The following is a 26,060-nucleotide window of genomic DNA, read 5'->3' on the forward strand; positions in this document are numbered from 1 at the left end:
TGCGCAGGGAGGGGCGGGGCCGGGGCTCGCAAAAAATAAAAAGTCACACTGTAAAAAACACAGCGAGAGCGAGATCTGCCGGACAGACCTGGAACAGCGGCGTGAATCTATCAATCAATCAATCAAGTTTTATTTCTAAAGCGCTTTACAGCAACCAAAGTGCTGGACACAATAAAACATGCAATTTAAAGGAACAGGCCACCGTTTTTCCATACGGAGATACCGTATGTTCTGAGCTTAGACGAGTTGATGCGTACCTGTCTGGTCTTTTTGCCTTTGGAAGAGCGTGGTAGCTTCCAACGTCACCCCCTGTTTGGAGCTATAGGAATACATTGGGGGAGGCCAAATGCTAACAACATCTTTGGTCGTTTTGCGTGACTGAGGGCACGCACAAAGACCAGACAGGTACATATCAACTCGTCTAAGCTCAGGTAAGAACATATCTCAGTATGGAAAAACGGTGGCCTGTTCCTTTAAAAGGGATACAGTTTCATTAAAAAAAAAACAGACCATTATCACATTCACAACAGTGACCACAGAACTATGGGTCAGATGCCTTTGTCGTCCTGTGATCGGGTCGTCCCGTGATCGGAAGGTCGTGAGTTCGAATCCCATCTCCCGCAAAATGCACACTGTCGTTGTGTCCTTGGGCAAGACACTTCACCCTCCTTGCCTCCGGTGTCTGTGTACACTGGTGTATGAATGAGAGGGTGAATGGGTGACTGGTTCCTTACTGCAAAGCGCTTTGGGCCTGATAAAGGTAGAAAAGCGCCGTAGCTGAGTCCATTTACCATTTTTAAACAGGTGAGACTTTAGGTTTGCTTTGAACATGGGGCCGGTCAGAAACGGCATGTAACTCAAGCGGCAACGAGTTCCAGAGTTTTGGACCTGCCACAGCAAAAGCACGATCACCCCATACTGTCTGTCATGTGACCACGGCTGCGTCCGAAACGAGCAGATTGGTAAGAGCTCTTACGCCAAACCGGATGTGCGTCAGGTTCCGCCATGACAAGACGCTTCCGAATTGGTCCGTCAGTTAGGAAGGAGTTGGGAAAAGGAGCCTCGATGCTAACTATCATGGCCACTTTAGCATAGGGACCTCTGGTGCTAACTAACCGGTGATTAGGAGCTATGTGCCATCCCATAAGCCACTGAGCCAATCCCCCCACCCCCCTCGCCCCCGCCCTCGAGTGTTTCATGCGCAACCACTGTTGATTGACAGGAGCACATTTAATAATAAAAATAACAATAATAAAAATTAAGATTCTGCACAAGCCAAACTTTATAAAAGTGATAAATCCATGTTGTCGTCCCCACAGCTCAGTCACATGTCAGTGTTAAAGAGGAAACTCAGTAAACGGATTAAATGCTTTTGTTTTCATTTAGTTGAAACTTAAACCACATGGATCATTTGCATAATGTAGCTTTATGAAACAGCTGTTGAAATTGAATAACACTAAAGGGAAATGTGATGGCTCATTTGGATTTGTTTTTTCTCCTTAAAGCAGTACTAAGTAACGTGTTTACCTTAATAAATCCGTTTCGTAGTCCCTGTGGGGGTAATACAAGTGTTTATGGGATGATTGGAGAGTCTTTCATCTCTCCCTGGTGTCTCTGACCAGAAAACCATGTTTGCAACTTGACTGCCACCGGTCTGGAGAAAGCAATACACACTAATGAAATCACGAAGAAGAAGCTAACATGCTAACGGGGCAAAGCTAACTGCGGGCTAACGTCACTTTAAACAGTATTTACAGCAAAGTTTGAGTGAAAAAAAATATTTCCATTGTATAATTGGATGTACAATATCCCTCTCTCCCTTCGCCTTTCCTGTCAGTGTAGTATTTACTCTCCAATAAGTTAAAAAATCGTAACTTTCTACTACACCTGCAGTTGCGCTTATGGCCTCTAGGGGGAAGAGTTACTTAGTACTGCTTTAAATGTTTTTGTTTGGACACTATGTTGTTGTTGGACACTGTACAGTAGGGGGCGACATGCACTTTTGTTTGGCCTGCACTCCACCAATAACTTTAGAGAAGAAGAAAAACAGCTGTTGGTGATGTCACTTCCCTTTCCCCTGTTTAAGGACGGACGGATTGTTCAAAATGCTGCTGAAGCTCCAGTTCACTAACTGCACAGATCTAACAGTCGACCCCATGAAAGGTTTAGGAGTTAGTTGCTAGTGTTGGTGCTTAGAGGCTACAATCTGATGGTTTCAGACGCAGCCCTGGGCACCTCCAGCAGGTGGTGTTGGGCAGAACATGTGGGGTTAGAGTCTCACACAAATACCCAGGCGCAAGGCCCTGGATGGAGCTGCAAAAGCAAAAGTTTGTTCTGGATTCTGAAAGGGACCGGGACTCAATGCAGGGGTAAAGGAGTTGGTGAGGAGCCGGGCAGCTGCAGTCTGTGTATGGAGCTCTGACTGAGTCCGATATACAGTGCATTACAGTAATGCAATGGTGAGCTGATGAATGCGTGAATAGTTTTTTCCAGGTCGGAGCGGCTGAGGAAAGGCTTCACTTTTGCACGAAGGCGAAGCTGGAAAAAAATTGCCTTAACCACTGAGTTAATGTTCTTGCGAAAGTCCAGGTTTGCATCCAGATTTACATCTAGGTTTGTGAAGTCGGTGTGGGGGAACGAGAGATAGTGGTGCTGAGTGGATTTTGAGCGCCAAAAAGAAAGAGTTCAGATTTGCCCTCATTTAAACACAAAATGTTCTGCGAGAGCCAGACACCTGTGGATGGACTGAGGTGTGTCTGGGGAGTTTGGCGAAACCGGGAGGTAGATTTGTAGATCGTCTGCGTACATGTGAAGGGACATGTTATGGCGAGAGATGATTGAACCCAGGGGCAAAGTGTAAAGCGAAAATAAAACCGGACCTTAAATGGAACCATGTGGCACACCAGAGGACACCGACAAAGACCTGCCCGGGAGGTAGGACTTGAACCACGGGTGCCTGAAGGCCCACCGGCTGGGCCAGGCGGGTCAGAAGGATGAACTGAGCTCCCTTTTTAGGTCAATTAGAATTTAAAAAAAGAGCTTTGCTGTGGGAGGGACTGATGCACTTCACAAAATAGATGACATCATGAAGAAAGAACTCTATGTGGAAATATCGGAGCAACATCTCAAGACATCAGCCAGGAAGTTAAAGCAGATGGATCCAAATGGACAATTCTCAAAGCAAACTGACAAACTGGTTACAAAGTGGCTTAAGGAAAACAAAGTCAAAGTTCTGCAGTGGTCATCACTAAGTCCTGATCTCAATCCAGCTAAAAATGTATGGGCAGAGCTGAGAAGGCATAGGCACGCAAGGTTGCTACAAATGTGTCTCAGTTACACCAGTTCTGTTTGAAGGAATGGACCAAAACTCCTGCAACTATTGTGAGAAGCTTGTGGAAGGAAATACAAAACGTTTGCCTCAAGCTAAACAGTTTAAAGGCAATTCTACCAAATGTGAATGAAATGTATGTAAACTTTTGGTTATGTAAAAAGTAAAATAAAACTGTGTACATTCTATTCTCATTGACCTAAAAATGTAAAAGTTAATTCTGATTTCATGTCTGACAGTGAGAAAAAAATGCAAATGTGTCTTTATATATAGTATATGTAAACATCTGGTTCCCACTGTCGAATAGTAAATTAGGTGCAACATGCACTCAAATAATAGTTACTGTTTTCCAGCAAACAATTGTTTTGATAAATGACTCCCATTGTGTGTTGCTTTAAAACCCTGGGGGTTGATTTACCAAGCGTTTGCTCATGTGCAAAGCCAGTAGCATGTGCAAAAGTGGATCAGCAGGACAGTCATTTGTGCATTGATCCTTCACATATGATCCTCTCATTTACCCGTTCCATGATTATAAGGGCCATTCTTTGCAGTCATTAAATTACCCCTTCACTTGTGTAAAACTATGACTAAAGGGGGATTTCGACGGTCTCAGTTCACATTTAGGGAGGGGCAGCCCCTGCACGTTAGTGTTTCAAGTGGCTTTAGGGTAAAGTGGTCTTTGGTCGTTGTGGGAGTGGCCAAGGACATTTCTATTCATATCCTGATATTACTGTGCTTTAGTCCTGCATCAAAATGTGGCCATTAGGAGGGGCAGAGCACTCATCTACAAAAAAAAAAAGAAATACTTAGCACGTGTGTTAGCATGTGTAACTATAAGGTGAAGCTCATCAGCTGTTTTTGTGACATTAGTCTTTATGTGTCCACCAGAGGGAGACATAACCACACAACTAACAGTGGAGACGCACAACTGACGAGGCTTTTTCACTCGATTCTCGTCTGTATCACTCACTGGTTAGCTTAAAGGGACTATACGGAGTTTAAACATGTTAAAACCAAGTATTTTCCTCCCCAACATGCTCCAGCCATGTCCTGATGTGTAGAATGAGCCCAGATCTGTTCACAACAACCTCTGAAACCCTGTACGGTTTAACCGAATCCATTTTCTCCAGTTCTGCTTTACCCGAATCCATAGCCTTTAGGCCAGTGTAACGACTCATTTGAAAGCTAAGACCTACAAAACTCATCTAAATGTATTTTTTTGTCTAATTGTCTAATATTGCTGCTATTTTGACACTTCTTTCAAGAAGCTTTTAGATTTGGGTGAAGCCAAACTGGAGAAAATGTGCTCGGCAGGGGCTAAAAACATCATTTGTGGCAGGATGTGGTTAATATCTGCAGTTCTATCATGTAACTTCAGTTGTTTTCATTTAACTGCGGCTCCTGTCAGCGCTGAAATGGGCGGAGACCCCTGGCCCTGGGGTAGTGTTCAGAGTTGTAGCTCTTAGTTCTTACAATTTGCATGGGGAGAGCGGGGAGGGTTGGGTCGCTCAGTGTTTTCGAGCTCATAAGGGAGACCATGCGACACTGAGGTCATGGTGTCAAAGTGTGATGTCACTATGGAAACCAGAGCTAAAAATAAAACTGAAATGTCCGATTTTTTTGTAAACTTTTGGTTGTCAATGAGTGTCAGCTTTCATCCTGAAGAACTTCACTTTCATTCCCAGGATTAACTGTCGTAATCTAAAGACTATCTGTTCTTAGTTATTGACTAAATGCCGTGTGTGTTTTGGCGTTGGGCCACACAGAAGACATTGATGTCCCAAGGCCTTTCATCCTTGACCCCTGATATGAATGTTTTGGTGAGGAGTGACCAAAACATTTACACCAGTGACCATGCATTACAGCATGGTCACAAACATCAGTGTCCACTCTGAAACTAGTCACTTCTCTGTATATACCGGCAATTGAGATATTAATTTGTCAAGAAACCTATGAGAGGCATCATTGTGATATCATATAAAAGCTTTTTACTTTTGAAAACTTAGTACGTTTTAGTATACTGACATTGACTTTTAAATGTCTGAACAACTGTGTGTCACCACTGATCCTCATGGTGAGGGGTCAGGGGTCAGGGCTCTCCATGACCTTCCACCAGAGCCTCAGTTAGCGGGGATTGTGTGCTCCCAAAGTTCAGAAAATCTTTTGGACAGTCCAGCTTCTCCTTCAGTGGGGCTACACTGTGGAGCTCTCTCCCCACTGCACTGAAACTGCAGACTAACATCTTTACCAGAGGCTCAAATCAGGCCAAAGTTGATCCCATGTGTAAAATGTGCCTTATCTTGTTTAATAATGTGTTTTATCTTTGTGATCATAAAGCCCCCTATGGACAGGTGTGAAAATAGCACATGTGCTTTAACACTTTAAACAATGCATCTGGTTCGTCCAATTGCAATTGCTATGTCCATACTAAATAAATGAAAAAAAATAAATGACTGTAGAAGTGGTGGACAGTCTGTTATTGTGGATCTTCTGTATGAAAACCTTTGATAGATTAAAGGGACTATAAGGAGTTTAAAAATGTTAAAATTAAGTATTTTCCTCCCCCTACATGTTCCAGCCATGTCCTAATGTGTAGAATGAGCTCAGACCTGTTCACCACAACTGCCTCTAAAATCCTGCACGGTCACTCAAAAATGTGTCACTTCGGCCCGAATTGCTGTCATGCACGAGCTTAATATAGAAGGTGCAGTTACACATATGGCCTGAGGTGGCAGTAGTGAGTATAAAATGGCGAACTTGCTTCCAGCCCCTAATCATCGTACTGTTAACAGATTTGTGGCTGATTTAGAGTGCACACGGTTTTGTGCAGATAAAGGCACAATGAGGACGGTTTCTGCTAGACAAATACATCAGATTAAGACAACAGATGCTACAAAGCAGCAGACAGGTATTTGAAGCTGCTGGTGCCTCTGGAGTCTCCTGAACTTCAAGGTGTAGGACCCTCCAGAGGCTGCAGTTGTGCACAAACCTCTGGAAAGGCTCTTGAGTGATCCTACCTTGAGGACCGGATTTACTATGACGCGATGGGAAACTGTGTCTCAGACCCACAGCATTGACCTGTGGGGTTCCCCAGGGGTCAATTCTGGGGCCCCTCTTGTTCAATTTGTACATGCTTCCATTAGATCAATTAATATCCAGTAACAATGTGTCCATGATACTCAGGTCTATGTTTCACTGACAGTGGGTGAACATGGCCTGTAGATTCACTGTGTCACTGTATCAAACAGATAGTTTGACACAAGTCAAGTTAGAAGGAGTAGGAGTAATCATGGACTCAGACCTGAATTTTAATAGTCATATTAAAGTTACACTAAGCTATCCCGTTTTGCCGGACCGGCCTGGTTGCATTCCCACATTGCATCACTGGATGCACCCCTGTCACAAACAGCGAGGCAACTTTGTACCACACCCCCCACCACACGTCTCACCCTCATCTGCCCCGCAGCATGCAAACACGTGCAGACAGAACTGTAAAAAGATTTTTTTTACACTGTGCAGTGCTTTTTAATGGAAAACTAGCTGGATCTGTTGCCCCTATATGGAGATGTTACTGGCAATGGCGGCCCCTAGCATTATGGTCATGAAGCAGAGCAACCCGTGGCCATTGGCTGCAGCCTGTTGACTGTGACGTTTAGCCAATCAGAAAGCGAGGAGTCGAGCGTGAGAAGAACCGGGAAGCACGGAGGGGAATTTACAAATAAAACAGCTGTCACGGCATGATGTTTATTTTTTCAGTAAAAAAAACCCTAAAACCTATGGCCACTGTCTCTTCTTCGTCCACCATGTTTGTTTACTCTGAAGTCACGTTTGATCTCGAGAGGTTTTGTGTGAGAATGTTTGTGAGTGAAATCAGTTTGTGTGTGACATGTTGATTTTGCCGTGTGGCTGCACCACACACTGTATGACCGAAACTGTTAGGCCCATGGGGTCTGTAAGGTTTGGAAAATCTGCCGACAATTTTATAATCTTCCCGTGTGAACCAGGCTTAATCTTGCGTTACATTTCCGCTCATATTGAGTCGGGTGATCTACAGCCAACATTTCAGAGTGATCCCTCTTCACCTGCAGCGTCTCGCCTTAAGTGTGCAGTGCTTCGTGCCGCGTCCAGCTGCTGTTTGCCTGCGGTTAAACATTAGCCCCAGTGTACTCTGTCGCCTGGCAACCAGCGAGGACAACCTGGCAACCTCTTCACTGTCTCCCAGGGACAGGGCCGTGGACAGGTGTGAGGACAGACACTAAACTCTTTGAACAGAGATCTTTAGACCAACTTTTCTGACCTTAACTAGAGTAGCATGGGTAAATCTTTATGGACAGTATACAGGCACATGCATTAAAGCCATTGCATGTTTCCCCTGATAGCCCTGACAATGTGCACCGGCACCTTGGACAGCGACTCCCTTCACTCATTTGTCCTACTCTGATAACCACAAGCTAAGTACCAAAACAATATCTATGTCTCTACTTTCATTTAAAAAGTACATTATTGTAGGTTTATCATAACTTTTTAATGGATTCATCGGTAATGTGGGTCTGTGCGTCACTGAGCTCCTGTGGGCGGGGCCGACTAAGTCACCTGCAGCTCTGCTGCTCAGAGGCAACATCAGTGCTTCAAAGTTTTATGCAACTTTCGTACAAGTGAGTGAACAGAACAGCAGGGTTAGGGCAGCGGTGGCATCGGGAGCTGTAGAAGTGCTGTGTGGTGGAGGAGGACGATCTGGACCTGCCTTTGACTCCAGCGCCTCTGCTCACACGGTTCATGTTAAAGTTGAGCTGATCATCAGGCCGATGCCCACGACCTGCGAGAAGGGCAATGAGCTCATGAGTTAACTTAAGACATAACTTTTACTGCTGTTTGTCCAGACTTTGTCTCGCCGCTGGAGGACTCGATCTGTTCTTCTGCTTTGGGTTCTGCCCCGCACACGTCGCTGCTCGATAATAACCTCTGTTACCTGTTCAGAGCCACAGGAGCAGAGTCTGACTTTATAACAGCTGAACTTCAGCTCATTGATCCAATCCAGCCAATAACTGTAATAATGATCGTTGAGTCAGACTCAGCCCGACTCCTGCTGTTGCTGATCGAGCCTCTGACGCACAGCCAGGGCTGGACTGGCAGAAAAAATCGGCCCGGGACTTTTGGGTCAAGACCGGCTCTCTAAAAAAAAAAAAATTCAATGCAATAGTCGAGGTGATGAGCAAAACAATAGGCCCTTGGCTTGAACTAGAACAGCATAAGCTACGAATCGAGGACAATAGGTGTATGTTGTTTCTGCCGAATTCAAGCTAACGCCTCATAGCACTCAACACTTTAATCTTGTCATTTATAACTTCAAGGAACTTTTGTAAAATTACAATCTTAAAATGTGCGTTCCGTTAATGAAGTTCCTCTCGTGACTGCAACACAAACAAACTTCTCAAAACCAACCAAATGATCCCACTGTAGATTGAAGATGAAATGGTAAAACTCACCACGGAGTTCAGGAGGTGTGGAGTGAGAACCCAAAAAGGCCAAACATTGTAAATCCTTTCAATGGAAACTAGAAGATTTCCAAACTGCGCACACTGACGACGAGGGGCAAGACGGAGTCACCTGACAACTCCCAGCATGCACTTCTTTGCAAACATTTGTCTAAAATGTATAAAAAATAGAGGTCTAAGGTTCTGTGGGTCCTGGAGGGAGTTACAATGAACAATTTCCCCTTATATTCACACTGTGAGGGGCATGAGTGTTATGTCCCAGAGGCCCATTGCTCATTATACGAGATTATCTGGGAACCATAACTCAAAAAAGCATCCCACCAGAGAGATATAAAACGCGTCACATCCCTCTAGTGGAGGAATTGTGTAATTGCATCTGAGTAATGTTAGAGATTCTGATGGCTCTTCCAGCTAATTGTGGGCCAGTGAAAGGAAATCACGGGCCTTATCTCGATCTGACTGACCCAATCGGCCCAAAAGTACGTCGGCCCACCGGGAAAACTCCCGAATCTCCCGATGGCCAGTCCAGCCCTGCGCACAGCTGCATTAACAGCAAAGGGTCGGACAATGCGCCCTCCTTTAGTCGGAATGACACCTGTTCTACTCCCTCCTTTTCGTGCTGAAACCGTCTGTGGCGTACGAGGAATGTTCCGAGAGCACAAGTGCTGCTTTGCTGTTTATCAGCCTCATGCTCCTGACACCTGCTCTCCATCTCTTTCATGTCCTGACCATCGCTCCTGACACAAGATTCTCAAGAAAACAAGTCTTACCATAGCATAATGGTAACTGACTGTAAACTTTCACTTTCAAATGTCAGTTTGGTTGTACAAGCTCTTTAATTCCTACTCCTTTTGGGCATCATACTTGTTATTTGTTGTTGTCATTTCATCTACTCAGCTGCTCAAATAAAAAAGATGAATGAAAAAAAAGAAAACAAGTCTTAATGGAGAACAGGTAGTGCATCATGAGGACTCACGTGGCAAAGCGCCTGTACATCGCTTTCATAAACTGTCATCGACACACACTCGTTTGTAGCTCAGCTGCTTTGTCCGGGACAGAAGACCAGTCCCTCCAGGGTTTTGCGATGCTGCGATCATAAACATGAACACAAAACCAAGCAAATAGCACGAAAATCAGAGCGGCATTGCAACTTTTCCAAAAGCCCGTATCTTTCCCACAACTATTTCTGAACTTTCTGAACACAGCTTCTGCTCTAAAGTGAGTTTCTGATCAGTCTGTTTCTGTGTCCAGCGCCTCTGCGGGTCGAAGTCATTCAGACTGAAGCGAGAGCTGCTGCCTCTGTCTGTGCATCGCTCCGACCGCCCTCTGTCCCAGTTTCGTTTCTTTGCTCCTGGATCTTTATTTGGTGATATGGAATTTATCATCTGAACCGGAGCCGAAGCTCAATGTCCATGTGTGAAATAAACACACATGTACCATCTTTGCTGTCTGCATTATTTACATTTCCCTCACTTTCTATACTTTCCTTTAATCAATGGTCAAGAAGACTTCAGTGAGTTCATCAGCTCGACCTCTCAGTGCGTTGATCCTGCTCAGAGATGTCCTCACACCCTCTGGAGATCGCTTCAGCACCTGCTCTTCTGGAGGGGGTGCTGACTTTTGTGCCCCAGTTCCTCCATGTCACCTTGGCCTGAGACCTGGAGCTGTCAGGAACTACATGCCCTGAAACCTCTTCATTTAATGCATTTCACGAGAATATACAGAATAAAGAGGGGGGAAAGGGGAAGAGAAAGGAGGGGAAAGGGGGAAAAAGAAACAAATAAACAGCAAAAGAACAGGGTAAGCTTAAAGAGGGGGTATTATGCTTTTTTCTATCACATAGCACCAGTCTATATCACACTACAATGATGACCAAACCTTCTGTTGGTCTGTAAATGCAGTAAATTAGAATAACTGCCTTGTATAAAATTGCTCTCTCAAAATGGCTGTAGTGAATGTCTTGAAATAGGCCTCTGTCTCTTTAAGAACCTCTGACCCTTTCCGACACGCCCCCTCCACACGCTGTCTGTGGCATCAGTGGGGAGGGGGTTCTGCTGAGGAGCAGTGGTTGGTTACTCGGCTGGTGACGAAAGCTCGGAGGCGTCTCCAGGAGGTGGGGGCGTTCCCAGGAGGACTCAGGCAAACCTATCCCTAAAATGGCCGCCATCAGAGTTTTTACAGATTACTCAAAAATACGTGAATGTGCCAAGGCAACACTTCAGGCATGTTTTTAATGAGGGAATGACAGAATAACATGATGTAACGCGGACATGTTTAGAAGCTTTACACACAGGATCAGCCTATAGACCAGACATTTAAAACAAAGTTATTATCAACATGTGCAGGGGGGGCTTCAAGGAAAAAGGTCTGGTCCACTATTGTGCATATTGCGGGTCTGTATAGTGAGTGCAGCCACATCAACCTGGAGCTGAACGCCCAGAAGACAGCGGAGATGATCATGGACTTCAGGAAAGACACAACTCCACCATCCCCCCTCGCCCTGATGGACTCTCCCACCCCCATCTCCATCGTGGACTCCTTCACCATCACCCAGGACAAGCTCAAATGGGAGCCAACCATCAGCTCCTTCATCAAGAAGGCCCAGTACGTTCTTCCTGCGGCAGCTGAGGAAACTGAAGCTGCTGAACAAGATGCTGGTTCTACACGGCTATCATCGAGTCCATCCTCACCTCCTCCATCACCGTGTGGTCCATCCTCTCCTCCTCCATCACCGTGTGGTCAATCCTCACCTCCTCCATCACCGTGTGGTCCATCCTCACCTCCTCCATCACCGTGTGGTCCATCCTCACCTCCTCCATCACCGTGTGGTCCATCCTCACCTCCTCCATCACCGTGTGGTCCATCCTCATCTCCTCCATCACCGTGTGGTCCATCCTCACCTCCTCCATCACCGTGTGGTCCATCCTCACCTCCTCCATCACCGTGTGGTCCATCCTCACCTCCTCCATCACCGTGTGGTCCATCCTCACCTCCTCCATCACCGTGTGGTCCATCCTCACCTCCTCCATCACCGTGTGGTTCATCCTCACCTCCTCCATCACCGTGTGGTTCATCCTCACCCCCTCCATCACCGTGTGGTTCATCCTCACCTCCTCTATCACAGTGTGGTCCATCCTCACCTCCTCCATCACCGTGTGGTCCATCCTCACCTCCTCCATCACCGTGTGGTCCATCCTCACCTCCTCCATCACCGTGTGGTCCATCCTCACCTCCTCCATCACCGTGTGGTCCATCCTCACCTCCATCACCGTGTGGTCCATCCTCACCTCCTCCATCACCGTGTGGTCCATCCTCACCTCCTCCATCACCATGTGGTCCATCCTCACCTCCTCCATCACCGTGTGGTCCATCCTCACCTCCTCCATCACCGTGTGGTCCATCCTCACCTCCATCACCGTGTGGTCCATCCTCACCTCCTCCATCACCGTGTGGTCCATCCTCACCTCCTCCATCACCATGTGGTCCATCCTCACCTCCATCACCGTGTGGTCCATCCTCACCTCCTCCATCACCGTGTGGTCCATCCTCACCCCCTCCATCACCGTGTGGTTCATCCTCACCCCCTCCATCACCGTGTGGTCCATCCTCACCTCCTCCATCACCGTGTGGTCCATCCTCACCTCCTCCATCACCGTGTGGTCCATCCTCACCTCCTCCATCACCGTGTGGTTCCCCAGTGCTACAGACCAGGACAAGCATCGACTGCAGTACATTGTGCTGCGGAGAAGGTGATTGGCTGCGAGCTCCATCTCTCCAGGACCTGTTCACCTCCAGGACCCGGAGGAGTGTGGGTCGGATCACAGCTGACCCTTCTCACCCTGGACACGGACTATTCACCCCTCTCCCTTCAGGCAGGAGGCTACGGTCAATACAGACCCATTGATCTTATTTATTTTAATCTTCTTAATGCATGCCCCATAGCCTTATAGTTTGAAGTTTTTTTTAAATCTTATTTTTATCTTTCAGTGTTATATATGATATGTTACACGTTTGCACTGAGAAAATTTCTAGTTTGTGAACCTGTTCTCAAACCATGGCAATAAAACCCATTCTGATTCTGATTCTCAGAACGAGTAAAGACAAAAACCTTGGACAACATTTGGCCGAGGGGTAAAAAAAAAAAAAGAATCAGCAAAACCGATGTCATGTTTGGATTGAGCGTGACGTGTTTCGTACAGTGTTCATTTTGACAACATATTTTTATTTAGTTTTAGTCTTTTGACTAAAATGTAATGTCATTTTAGTCGAGATTTAGTCAAAAAACTCTTTTCAATTTTAGTCTAGTTTTAGTCGACTAAAATTGCAAGTAGTTTTAGTCGACAAAATTTAAGACGAATTTAGTCGACTTTGCATTGATAATATTCATTATAATCATATTTAATTCATGTTTCTGCTCCACATGAACAAAGCTCAGAGCTGATCCTTTGGCAGAGAATTTACATGATCTGAGGCTCTTTCAGACGCTCAATAGAAGTTTGGATGATTTTAGTCTCTCCTTTTCATTTTTATTTAGTCTCATTTTAGTCGACTAAAATATCTGGACATTTTAGTCATAGTTTTAATCTCATGGAAAACTTTTAATTTAGTTTTAGTCCAATTTTAGTCGTCAAAAATATCACTTTGACTAAAATTAAGACTAAATATTTCAGTCGACGAGATGAGCGCTGGTTTCGTAAGAGAAGATGTTGTGAACGCTCAGGTCTTCAGTTTCCTAAAGTAGGTCTTTGGCTGCCGGGCGGCGCTGCAGGGACGTGTTCGGTGACAGATGGCGCCGCACTCTCAGCATATGGCCCACAGAGAGGGAGGGGGCAGGGGGAGGGGCCTGTGGAGCCAAGGGGGTGGGGCTTGAGTCTACATGTGTATAAAAGTCCCTCACACGCCCCCCCACACCCACACACACACACACACGCAGGAGCATCCCGGAGTCAGGTCAGCCTCGGGATTTACTTGAACCGCGCGGACATGAGAGGACCCTGAACGCACCGCGGCACACACAGGTAAAGACACACTTTTGGACATTTCAGATGGAGGCGATGAAGATCTTTTTTTTTATTTTAAACAAAATCATAAAAAAGATACTCGGGTTTAGATTTACAAGTTTACTGAGTGACGTTCGAGACACAGAGGTTTTTTTTAAAAATCAGACTCTGGCACAAAACAAGAGCTTTCATTCAGTTAAACCTCCTTCAGAGTCTTTTGTGCCACGTAAGCAGCTCCTTCACCTTAACACACTGTCAATCCTGCCTGATTGATACAGTTTTGAATCTCAAAAAACACAGAGGCTCTTTCCGTTATTTCGGTTTTTAGTCTTGAGTATATAAACATTAAACGAAAGAAGAAAAATTCCAATTTTTTCCTCATATTTATGTGACTAATCCACGGCTACAGTTTCAAATAGATTTCTTTAGATTTAAAAAGTTTCCGTACAGCGTCTCGTGAGAATATCTTGTAGTTATTACTGAGAATACTTCTGTAGGAGAGTATTAGAAGATAAATTAGAAGATAAATCAGCGCTGATTCAGGAAAAGTACGGAAAAAATGAAATCTTCCCCAAGTGACTCAAAAGTGCTTGAAATAAGACTTTTAATGCTGACTTTGACGCGGTTTGGACTCGTCTTTAAATAATAAGATGGAACTCGACAGATTTTGACTATCTGGTCTCATTTCAAGTTTTTTTTTTGGTCTGATTTTAAGCATTCAAATTGATTTCTCTTATTTTAAGCGAATGAATGCGTGTTTCTTTGGCAATCTGATTCCAAGACGAGTCCAAACCGTGTCAAAATCAGAGTTCAAAGTCTTGTTTCAAGCACAATACAAGCATTTTTTCTAAGATAAGATGGCATTCTTTCCAGTGTAGCTCCAAATGTTTTGAATAAACGTGTGATAGATAAACAAGCATTGGACCTTTCTGTTCTTCCTGAAGCTTCCCCCCCATGTCGGGATCACTGCCAATGGAATTCAACGAATCAAAGGGAACAAATGGAAGTGAATGGGAATGAACAGCTGACGGTTGTTTCTTTACAGACAGGTCGAAACTGATCTGATTTGATAGTTTTACACTAAAACATCGACCTCAGGGTGAGGAAAAGTGTTTGACCCCAGGCTTTGAAGAGGACAGTTTCATCTGTGCATGTGCCTGTACGTGTGCGCAGTCCAACCAGTGCTCATTTTAACAACAGAGTCTCATTTTGTTTCAGTCTTTTGTCTTTTGATGAAAATGGCGTTTAGTTTTAGTTTAGTTTAGTTAAGATTTAGTAATTCTCTTCAATCTAGTTTTAGTGGACTAAATCTAAACTGAATGTGTTATAATCATATTTAACCATGGATCCACTGCTTTAAATGACACGAGGCTCTTTTTCAAACTGTCTTTGGAAGTTTGGATGATTTTGGTCTCTTCTTTTGGTCTCATTTTAGTCAGCAGAAATATTATATATGACCCGCCCACGACATCACATATGACGTTTCCGTTTGTCCCAAAGAGGATTAAGCAGAGTTGAGGTTTAGGAAAGTTCATATGTTTTGACCTGTGGATATGGTGGATCTGGTCCTCACACTTCTGTGACATCACTCAAATGCCTGTTTGTCAGTTAATGGGTAATAAAAAAAAAAAAAAAAGCAGCATCATTTATTTAAACATTTTATTTAAACAACATAATGTGTATAATAATAATTTCCTGAAATTGATCGAGAATTAAACAATTGGAAGACTAGGGATTTTTTTTTGCTTCCAGGTGAAGGTTTAAGAGACTTTGTGACAGAGTTACGGAATTTGGTACAAAATGTCCCCGAGAGGATCATGAGTGAACACAAGAACACAAGAGTTTTTTCTGTTTTCAAACGTTTAACAAAAATGTTGTGTTGCCAGATCTGCCCTGTTGTCTCTGTCTGTCTTATGACCGCACTGTGTCAGTCATGAAAGTGTGACCAAAGTGGTTTGTAGAGTGTATTGTATGTGTGAAGTGTGCGCCGGAGAGTTTCAGCACCACCGGCCCTGGACAGCGACACTCACAGAAATAACTGAAGAAAACTCAAAGCCGAGTGAACTGTGTGACCCAATATAGAAAAACAAGCATCTCCTATATGCATGTTGACGAGTTATGTCACGAGCACGTGATACTGAGCCGTGGCGCCGACTGGAGGGCAAAAGGAAAGCACGGGCCTTTGTACTCCATTATAAATTAGCTAAAAACTTTGGTCAAAAGATCGTGCTAAATATGGCTAAATATAATAAAATCAATGTAGTGAACACACACGCCCCTGTAGGCGACACCAACAAACGAAGGAAGGAGAGGAGCGTAACATTTCATTGATGTAAGATCAGATTGAACATGTAGAAAGCAACAGCTGTGATTAGGAGACTGAATCAGCGACCGGGCCATGACTCACTTCATGTTAGAAAATACAAACCTGCTCCACATGCACAGACACAAAAAAGTTACTACCATCAAGTGCCTCGTCGTTGTTTGCTAAAGCCTCGCAGTCGATGTTCCTCATGTGGTTCAAGAGAGGACGGTCCAGTCACATCAGACTTTTGAACCGAGCACTTTCTAAATGTACAACAGGTCATTTTGTCCCAATTGTGGGGATGCTTTCATCTTCTTTTGCTGAACTTTAATGATATTTATGTGCTGATAATGATAATAAATGAATAGCCTAAATGTAATCGTTAATCTGGTTTAGGCTTAAGTATTGAGAGGAACTTTAGACTATAGTTTAAGCTTAAACTTTTTTTAATGACGTTGTGTCTGTAGTTTATGGCACGGATGAAATGGGCTTTTCGCTTGCAGCAGTCTGACTCCGATTAGTGCAGTAGCTCGTGATCCTGGTGGTCTGAGAGACGACTGTTTTGCCGGTGGCTGTCTTAAAAAAGGTTTTGAGTGGGCTGTGTTGATTGTGGAGGATTGAGGAGGTGAGCCTTGTAGTGCGCATGTGCGGGATCTCCGACAGTCAACAATAACATTCAATGTGCGTATTGTGGCCTCTGGACCAACTCTGGTTCCAACACAGTGTCTGCGTACACTGGTGTATGAATGAGAGTATGAATGGGTGAGTGGATCCTTGCTGTAAAGCGCTTTGAGTGCCTAATGTAGGTGGAAAAGCGCTTTATAAGTTGAGACCTGACACCTTTACATTTGTTTTTTTAATTATTATTGACCTTTATTTAACCAGGATAGTCCCACTGAGATTAAGAATCTCTTTTTCAGGGGAGTCCTGGCCCCGGAGGGGAATCTATTGTACATGTTTTTAGTGGTAGTGTAAACCGGAGTACCCGGAGGAAACCTACGCAGACACGGGGAGAACATGCAAACTCCACACAGAAAGGCCCCGTCCAGGTGGGAATCGAACCCGGGACCTTCTAGCTGTGAGGCGTGAGCGCTAACCGCGGCGCCACCGTGCCGCGTTCTTGATACTTTCAGTACTTTAACGATACCGATACATGAATGATACTTTTTTTTTTACACCTATTCTAAAATATTTGTCCTACAGAACCATAAAACAGATGAATAATGTTCATGTATTTATTTTCCTCGACAAAAGAAGAGTTTTTTTTTTATGTTGTTCAAACTTTTCTCTGCGACGTTTTCTCTGTTGCCATGTTATTACTGCACTGACTGAGCTACAGAGTGTTTTTGGAGTTTCAGCACCACCGGCCCTGGACAGCGACACCCACACAGAACAAACTGAAGACTGAACTCAGACCCAAGTGAACTGTGTGGCCCACACTAGAATAAAGAAACATCCTCCCCACACACTCTGTTTACACTTGTGGGAGATCTGTGGTGTTTTTGAATAGGGAAACTTTTTTAATGTAAATCACTCGAAACTTTATTTTATTGACATAAATATGAGAAGAAAATATATTACAAGATTTTAGTCATTTATGGCACATGTACAGAGATGTTGATAAATGTGCATTGTCCCTGTTCAAAAAAAATAAATGAATAAAAAAAAAATCAACCACAATTTAAATGATTGTTAAATTGTTACCAATGTTCTTTAATAAGCCTCTCTGCCAGACACAACTGCCTACTTGATCACCTTTGTTTGTTTAGTTCCTGTTTTTTACACAGGGCTGGACACCTCCAAAATATGGTCATACAAGATGTACATTTGTTAAGCTTTAGTCGCTCCTACAGACTCTAAACTTTACAGGCTCCGACTCCGTGACTTTACACCTGGCTCTGTCCGTTCTCGCCTGCAGCATCTCACTCTGAAACGCGCTAAAGCGACCGCTAGTCCAGCAAAAGCAAACCAAAGGCTGACCTGTGTTGTGGCCCGTGCAGGTGAGAAGATGACGCGCTCAGTGCAGGACGAGTGTGAGGAGGTGTGCAGCCCGGAGCTGGAGAACCCCGAGGAGCACATGGAGGAACTCACTGAGGAGCAGAGAGAGGAGCAGAGAGACGACACGGACAGCGAAGACGACCAGGAGGAGGAGGAGGAGGAGGAGGACGAGGAGGAGGCGGGAGGAGGGGAGGAGCGGCCCAAACGCAGAGGGCCCAAGAAGAAGAAGATGACCAAGGCACGGATGCAGAGGTATGAACACAGCACACACCGCCACAGCCATCACCTGAGCAGTTCTGAATGAGAGCCACGGAAATGACCTTTCACATAACATGTTTGATCTCGATGTGGTCACAGGTTTAAGGTCCGGCGGATGAAGGCCAACGCCCGGGAGAGGAACCGCATGCACGGCCTGAACGACGCGCTGGAGAGCCTGAGGAAGGTGGTGCCCTGCTACTCCAAAACCCAGAAACTGTCCAAGATCGAGACCCTGCGCCTGGCCAAGAACTACATCTGGGCCCTGAGCGAGGTCCTGCGCTCCGGGAAGGCCCCGGACCTCATGAGCTTCGTCCAGGCGCTGTGCAAAGGTGCATTACATCACACCCTTTGATTCTTCCCCAACTTGTTTCCTCCTCGGGTCCAGCCCTGTTTTTGTTTTCACATCTGCAGTATTTACAGAATTATATGAATGTGTATTTGAGTGGTTCACCATATAATGGTATAAGTAAACGTTTTTCAGATTTTGCCTTGTTCCTATTGACATTATAAACATCTGTACCAAAAACGGAGCCAATGAGACTCCAGTAAAGGAGCGGCACACTCTAGGCCTAAACATAACAATGTGTAGCTTCGGCAGGAACAGTTACAACACTAGATCCGATGTGATGACTTCGTTCTCTTTGATACTTTATCTCTGTGTCTGTGCACAGCGTGGAGCAAAAACTACTTCTGGCCTCCATTTTGTACAGATTATTGAGAGCATTTTATCTGTCTGTCGTTGATGACCTTCAAGGACTGAACTTCAGATTCTCCAAACCTCACATCATCAGGGTTATTCTCCTGCCGTTCATTTGTCCTTCAGTAAAACCTTCAAAGAAGTTTGTTTGTGAAGGGAGGGAGCATCCATCGTCGAGAAGATAAATCATGGACTGTTTTTATTTTGGTAATGTTGAGGACGTTTTGCTTCTAGTCACAGAAGCTTCTTCTTAGCTCGTTTGGTCAGAAAAGAAACTTTTACTCAAACTGGAGCAGTCTAAATAGGCTCAAAAGCAGAACCAAAAGCAGGCCTTTCTACCTGACCTGCTTTAGGCACTCAAAGTGCTTTACATCAAGCAACCACTCACCCATGATGAATGGGTGAGGTGCCCAAGGACACAATGACAGTGTGCACCTGTGGGATTCAAACCACCAACCCTCCAATCCTGTCTCCTGTCCCCCAGATCTGTCCCAGCCCACCACTAACCTGTCCACTGCCCCCCATGTCTGTCCCAGCCCTCAGCTAACCTGTCCCAGCCCACCACTAACCTGTCCACTGTCCCCCAGATCTGTCCCAGCCCACCACTAACCTGTCCACTGTCCCCCAGGTCTGTCCCAGCCCTCAGCTAACCTGTCCCAGCCCACCACTAACCTGTCCACTGTCCCCCAGGTCTGTCCCAGCCCTCAGCTAACCTGTCCCAGCCCTCAGCTAACCTGTCCACTGTCCCCCAGATCTGTCCCAGCCCACCACTAACCTGGTGGCAGGCTGTCTGCAGCTGAACCCGCGCACCTTCCTCCCGGAGCAGAGCGGCGAGCTGCCCCCGCACCTGGCCCCGGGGCCTGCCTACACCGGGGCCTTCTCCTACCAGAGCCCCGGCCTGACCCCCGGACTGCCCAGCCCCCCCTACGGCAGCATGGAGCCCCCCCACATCTTCCACCAGGTCAGTAGAGCTAAAGACGTTGTGAAGTTAGAGGCCATTTTGAGGGAGTTCGGGTTTGGGACAGCAGGTGTGAAGTCATGCTTCACCCAGACCCGGCCGATATGTTTTCAAGAAAGTAAAAGGGCTTGGCTTTCAATGAGGAACAGAAACTATTAACATCACACAAATTGTCAAACTAAAGAAAACTGGGTCATATGTTAAGCATAAATTGCGTCTTATGCGTCGAATGCACTTTAATCATAAACTCAACGACTGACCTGCTGTACGATCTTAGGTGTTGTTTTCCGACCAGCTGAGCTACACTACAACATAACAGTAGCTACAGCCCGATAGTAGCTAAATCTGCAGAGCAGGAGACGCAGCAAAGTTTAAAATGAGGGAAGGCGGGTCTTAAAGGGATGATTTACAGCTCATGTCAAAAATGAAACTTTGAAAAGCCAAAAGATCAATATAGCCTCTAAACAACAGATTGTAAGTCTGTGATCAAACTCCAGCTAACCATCTGACGCCCGTGTCTCCTGCAGGTCAAAGGCCAGCCGTTCGGGCCCCTGATGGAGCCCTTCCTGGAGCCTGGCTTCGACGGGCCCCTCAGCCCTCCCCTCAGCGTCAACGGCAACTTCGCCCCGCCCTTCAAGCACGAGCCCGGGGACTTCTACAGCGCGCACTACGGCAGCACGGCCATGTACGGCCCGGGGGGCGGCGCCAACCCCGACGGGATCCTGCCCTTCGACGGACACGAGCGAATCATGAACGCCCAGATGAGCGCCATCTTCCACGACTCGTGAGGGCGTGGCCACGAGCCTGTTCCCAAAACCGACGAACTTTCCCCCGTCGGAGAGAACCTGAACCCATTTCCAACATCGCTATTACGAAATCAAAGACAACACCCTGCAACGCCCCAGAGCTGCCGACGCACAGAGCAGGTTCATGATTGGCTGTGGAGAATCGGCGGTCACTAAAACGCTCCTGCTCACTGAGGAAAACACAAACTAAAAGCATAGTGACTTAGCTCAACTTTTTTCTCACATCCAGGGCTTTCCCCAGACGGTTGAAGCCTTTCGAAAGGGGCGGGGCTTAACATACACAGCAAAGCACATGACGAGATTAGGTCAGTAAAACATGGGTTCATGAACTTGTGAATCGAAAATGCCTTTCTGGACAAAGGCAACGCTTGGGTGACCAGACGTCCCAGGTTTGAGTTCAGTTTATTTCGGCACATACTGTACAATCAGGAAATTCAGCTTATAAACCATCCGGTATTGCTACATTGTGGAAAATGGACACCCCAAAAGTCCTTTGTCCGCGCCCCATTCGATTTCTCCCAAACTATCGATTTGTCCAGGTTTCACTGTCTCTGTCCCAATTGTCCCGATATTTTGGCCGATACAGTTCCCAAAACAACACACTTCAGTACAGCTTTTTGATTCCAGCACTTTAACAGTACTCGGACTCCGAAACCTTTTCCTTCCATCGAATTTCTTTTACATTTGTGTCATTTATTTGAGATGAAACAACCAAGAAACTTCCTTTGACGAGAAAAGTGCAGAAAAAAAAAACACTTTCCACATTTTTCCTAATTTTTTCCCCCATTTGTGACCAATGTTTGCCCTTGTTTTTGGTCCACGTTTCCCAAATTCTCCAAATGACATCATCACAACTTGGTTCTACCGTTTTCACTTCGCTCTAAGATGTTTTTGTCCCATGCGGACATCAATCACCAAGTACAAATCGAGACATTGATCACATTCTCGAATTGTGTCCCGTTTTTGTTTTTGAAGTTGGGAAATCAGGTCACCCTAGAGAACGTTTGTCGCTTCTACATGTCATGCCCGTCCGTCCTGGCCTGGGTTTGCCTTCCACCTGACCGTCTGGTTGATAGAGCGCTGTCCTGGGACACCGTCAGAGGGCGGGTTTTGGACGGGGTCGGCGCATGTTTTTTGTAGAGTTTAGTCTGTATACTCTGGACACTGGACACTGGACCGGGACCTGTGTCTGTGTCCAGCAGCAATAACGTCAACAGGAACTATGCAACTCTGTCAAAGTGTATTTTTGTGCAGGTACTTTGCTTTTGATAACTTTGCTCTAGAAATCTGTGTGTCATATTTTATAACATAGATGTTTATAAAGGACTTTTATTTAAACAAACATGTGTGTGGTTTCTTTTTTTCCTGCAGACTGTTGCCTGGTCACTGCTCCGCTGGAGTTTCAGGGCTCTGGGAGGATTCTGTAGTTTGGTCAATGTATTTTCTATATATAATATACTCTATATTAGCATTTAGCCTCAAACATCGCAAATTATGAACCATCCAGATGTGTTCAGGTGTTCAGCCAGGGGCGGACTGGCCATATGTCCATTCTGGAAGAGCACAGAAGGGCCACCGGCTCTAGGGCCACCAGTCCCGCCTCAACCGAGCTTTACCTAAATCTAAAAGCTAAAAAGAAAAGCATCAAAATAGCGAGAAAAAGAGGATGAAAACATGTGAAAAACACGGACAAAAAAACACAACAAAAAATGACAGAAAAAATAATTAAAACAACAAAAATAGGACAAAAATGCGGCGACGTGACGAAAAGTTTCCATCACTTTTGTAGGTCTTAGCTTTCAAATGAGGCGTTACATTGTTGCTCTCCAGTCGAGAAGCTTTTAGATTTGGTTAAAGCCCAGTATAAAAAAACATGAATCTAAAAGGAATTCCGTGGAGCATGGTGTGCCACAAGGTTCAATTTTGGGACCATTATTATTTATCATTTATATGAATGATTTTGCTTCTGTTTCTACGATTGCCTTTCCCGTTCTTTTTGCTGATAATACCAGTCAAAAAAACAATAATAAAAAGCCGAACTGGGGAAAATGCACTCGTTATTGTTAAGGCGGGGGGTAAGTGGTTAAAATATGTATTTGTGGAAGTCACAATTACGCTAATTTGGGCCAGGCTGGTCAGAGTCCAGGGCTGTTTTTCAGTCCCAGTCCGCCCCTGTGTTCAGCTGTCAACCTTTGACCTCATGTAGGTGATTTCAAAGCCCAGTTAGATGTGACATACAGTAATGTATAAAATAAGATATGGATTGTTTCCAAACAATATCTGAAAAAATGTTTTGCAACAGAGATGGTGATGAACTTTAGCCTCTTAAAGCAATAGGCCACTGTTTCCACATACTGAGATATGTTCTTACCAGAGCTTAGATGAGTGAATTTGTACCTGTCTGGTCTTCACTCAGTCATGTAAACACAAAAAGTGTTGCATTATAAAGTATAATTACACTAAATTAAACAATGTGGATTTTCTAAGCGGATAAAAAGGGGAACTATATGGTAAGGTGTAATAATACCAGGAGTAGTTCGACATCCGCGCAGTAATATCTTCACTTTACTGTGTGGACGCCCAGGTACTCCTTATTTCGGCTTAACCCGAATCTCAAAGCTTCTGGAGCTTGCTGCCTATAGGCCAGTATAACCCCTCAACAAGGGTTTCATGTTGTTTTTTCATAATTTTTTTGGTCGTTTTTTGTTATTGTTTTTGTCACTTTTTGGTTGCATTTTTGTTGCCTTTTCATCACTTTTGTCATTTTTTTTGTTTCCGTTTTCATCCTCGTTTATATCTCGTTTTAGCCGATATTTTCTACTTTTTTCAAGAAGCTTGGAGGAGGACTTAAAATGTTAAACCAGTTCACAAAGAAAAGGCATTAAGAAACTAAAGAAGTCAAAGAAGATGAAAAATTGTAAATAAATACTAAAAAAATGTACTTTTTGGCTGGACAAGACATTTTTGAAGACACGATTTGCCTCGTTCTGTTTTGTATAAATTAGAAATGCAAAGTCTGTTTTCAATTTTGTGTTCTATGGTGTATGGACACACAACATTGTTAAGTCATGTATTTAGTATGTGCAGCTAACCAGCGTCTGTAACACAAAACAATTGCTGTCACGGAAAGAATGAAAGTGTGTTGACAACTTTTATTCTCCAGCTTACTCCTTTTGAGCCTTTCTGTGCACCTTGATTAAAGCAACAGGCCACCGTGTTTCCATACTGAGATATGTTCTTACCTGAGCTTAGACGAGTTGATCCGTACCTGTCTGGTCTTTGTGCCCGTGGAAGAGCGTGGTCGCTTCCAACTTCACCCCCGTTTGGAACTATAGGAATACATTGGGGAGAGGCAAAATGCTGACAACATCTTTGGTCGTTTTGCGTGACTGAGGGCACGTACAAAGACCAGACAGGTACGCATCAACTCGTCTAAGCTCAGGTAAGAACATATCTCAGTATGTAAAAACTGTGGCCTGTTCCTTTAATTATTGAATACGGCGCACATGCTGCCTGTTTATTTATTTTGACACAAATAGCTCAAATATACAAAAAACATCCAAAAATGAATTAATGACATAATTAATGATCAAATGAGCGTATAAAAGTGGCTTCGGATCCAAGTGTTAAAACATATTCAGTTTCTGCTTAGTGTGGGGTGATGATGTTAAACATATTATGTGTGACAAAAACGAGGATGAAAAGGTTACAAAAAAGTGCTGAAAATGCAACGATAAAAGCCACAAAACAGTAACAGATGAGGAACAAAGCAAAAGAACAAAAGAAAAGTGATGAAAAAGAGACAAAAAATTGAGGAAAAAGATCCTGTTGTGTAGGTCTTAGCTTTCAAATGAGGCGTTACACAGGCCTATTGGCTGTAGCCTTTTAGATGTGGCTAAAGGAGAAATGGAGAAAATGCACTCGGTTAAGGTGGGGGTTAAGAGGTTAATGAAGGAGAAACCTCAGAAAGACACTCTTACTTTGCCATACTTTACCATAGGGCCTGGCTTCATTATTTCAGACCATGTAGTGAGAGAAACCCATTAAACAGGTCCGTGAATCCGTTTGCTAACATAAGTGTAGGAACATGTGCTACCGTGCCCACTCAGTGGCGCAGCGGTTAGCACTCGTGCTTCACAGGTCCACGGTCCCGGGTTTGTGTGGAGTTTGCATGTTCTCCCTGCGTCTGTGTATGTTTCCTCCTGATACTCCGGTTTCCCCTACGACTAAAACATGTACAATAGGTGAATCCTCCTGCCAGGTGATTCTGACCATCAGCCTGGCTCCACATTATCCTTATGGCTCCTCCTGCAGGTGGTGGGTCCACAGAAGGGCGGCCTCATGGTTCCAACCCGGGCCTGTTGGTCTCTCACAAGGGGCTTCTGAACCGCTCTTTGTCTGACCCGTCACCTAGGACCTGTTTGCCATGGGAGACCCGACCAGGGGCAGGAGGCCCCCGACAACAGAGCTCCCAGGATCATTCGGGCACTCAAACCCCTCCACCACGTTAATGTGGTGGTTCTGTCTCATTATTTAGTAGAAAAATACATTCATAATAATTCATCTTTATTAAATTAGTTTTGGAGTAATGGGTGAGAGAGTAGTTATTTCCCCTCCTTGTTTTCCTTCTGGAGACTTTCACAACAGTGTGGAATAAGTAAGTGAACCCCTATACTAAATATCTGCTGACCCTTATTTTGCAGCAATAACTGCTTTTCTGCAGTTGCAGATTAAACGCTCACAACGATCAGGATCTTGGACAATTCCTCTTTATAAAACTGCTGCAGTTCAGCGAGATTCCTGGGTTCGCTTACTTTTTCCTCCTTGTCCTGTGAATGTTTGCATGTTATGGCCAATGAAAATATGATAATATGTAAATGTTTGGGTGGTATTAGTTTGAGGAGACACTGTTTATTCATTTGTGTGATTTTGAGGACGATCAGCCCACATATTATGACCAATTTAGGCAGAAATGTGAGAAATTTCAAAGCGTTCACATACATTTCCCTCCCACTGTAGATTGTAGCAGGTGTAGGTGAAGGTGTAGCGTGGAGTGCAGCACGGTGCAGGGGCACACAGAGCTGAGCAGGATTACACACTAATGTGGATTACAGCAACCATCTGGGCGCTCTGCATATGTGCCACTACTGAACCCACTGTTAAAGGAGGAGGGGAAGGGGGGGGCAGCACCTCAGGGGTTAAGGAGTCTGCACTG

At 44.8% G+C, this 26,060-nt stretch overlaps 2 protein-coding genes and 2 long non-coding RNA genes across 4 annotated transcripts in view; 1 reads left to right on the plus strand and 3 right to left on the minus strand.

Moving 5' to 3' along the window:
- Positions 1-1,473: 1,473 nt before the first annotated feature.
- LOC306967834 lies at positions 1,474-24,329 on the minus strand. The gene is made up of 3 exons (XR_013793218.1): positions 24,072-24,329; positions 1,933-2,227; positions 1,474-1,495 (listed from the first exon to the last, which is right to left on the minus strand). It is a non-coding gene; the product is annotated as an uncharacterized lncRNA (long non-coding RNA).
- Positions 11,484-26,060, minus strand: part of LOC306968267 (uncharacterized protein) — a gene marked incomplete at its 3' end in the record, with an annotated part of 106,004 nt that continues 91,427 nt past the window's right edge. Inside the window, exon 2 of the mRNA XM_079563609.1 lies at positions 11,484-12,489. Within this exon, the coding sequence (XP_079419735.1) occupies positions 11,484-12,488 (1,005 nt within the window). The 5' untranslated portion in view covers position 12,489. The remainder of the gene's footprint in view (positions 12,490-26,060) is intronic.
- Positions 13,720-21,044, plus strand: neurod1 (neuronal differentiation 1). Its single transcript, XM_079563071.1, has 5 exons — positions 13,720-13,841; positions 18,129-18,378; positions 18,484-18,713; positions 19,834-20,042; positions 20,567-21,044. Exons 2-5 carry the CDS (start codon positions 18,137-18,139, stop codon positions 20,825-20,827), a joined length of 942 nt encoding a protein of 313 aa, XP_079419197.1. The 5' UTR covers positions 13,720-13,841; positions 18,129-18,136; the 3' UTR covers positions 20,828-21,044.
- Positions 19,542-19,903, minus strand: LOC306967879. Its single transcript, XR_013793222.1, has 3 exons — positions 19,795-19,903; positions 19,630-19,711; positions 19,542-19,567 (listed from the first exon to the last, which is right to left on the minus strand). It is a non-coding gene; the product is annotated as an uncharacterized lncRNA (long non-coding RNA).

This window comes from Gobius niger (assembly GCF_951799975.1).
Source record: "Gobius niger genome assembly, chromosome: 9".
NCBI classification, from domain to species: Eukaryota; Metazoa; Chordata; class Actinopteri; order Gobiiformes; family Gobiidae; genus Gobius; species Gobius niger.

Bases quoted from the DNA above. Each gene is read 5' to 3' on its own strand.
- neurod1 (XM_079563071.1), top strand. From the start codon at position 18,137: ATGACGCGCTCAGTGCAGGACGAGTGTGAGGAGGTGTGCAGCCCGGAG. The intron at 18,714-19,833 runs GTGCATTACATC...ACTGTCCCCCAG, and splicing joins CGTCCAGGCGCTGTGCAAAG to ATCTGTCCCAGCCCACCACT. The intron at 20,043-20,566 runs GTCAGTAGAGCT...TGTCTCCTGCAG, and splicing joins CCCCCCACATCTTCCACCAG to GTCAAAGGCCAGCCGTTCGG.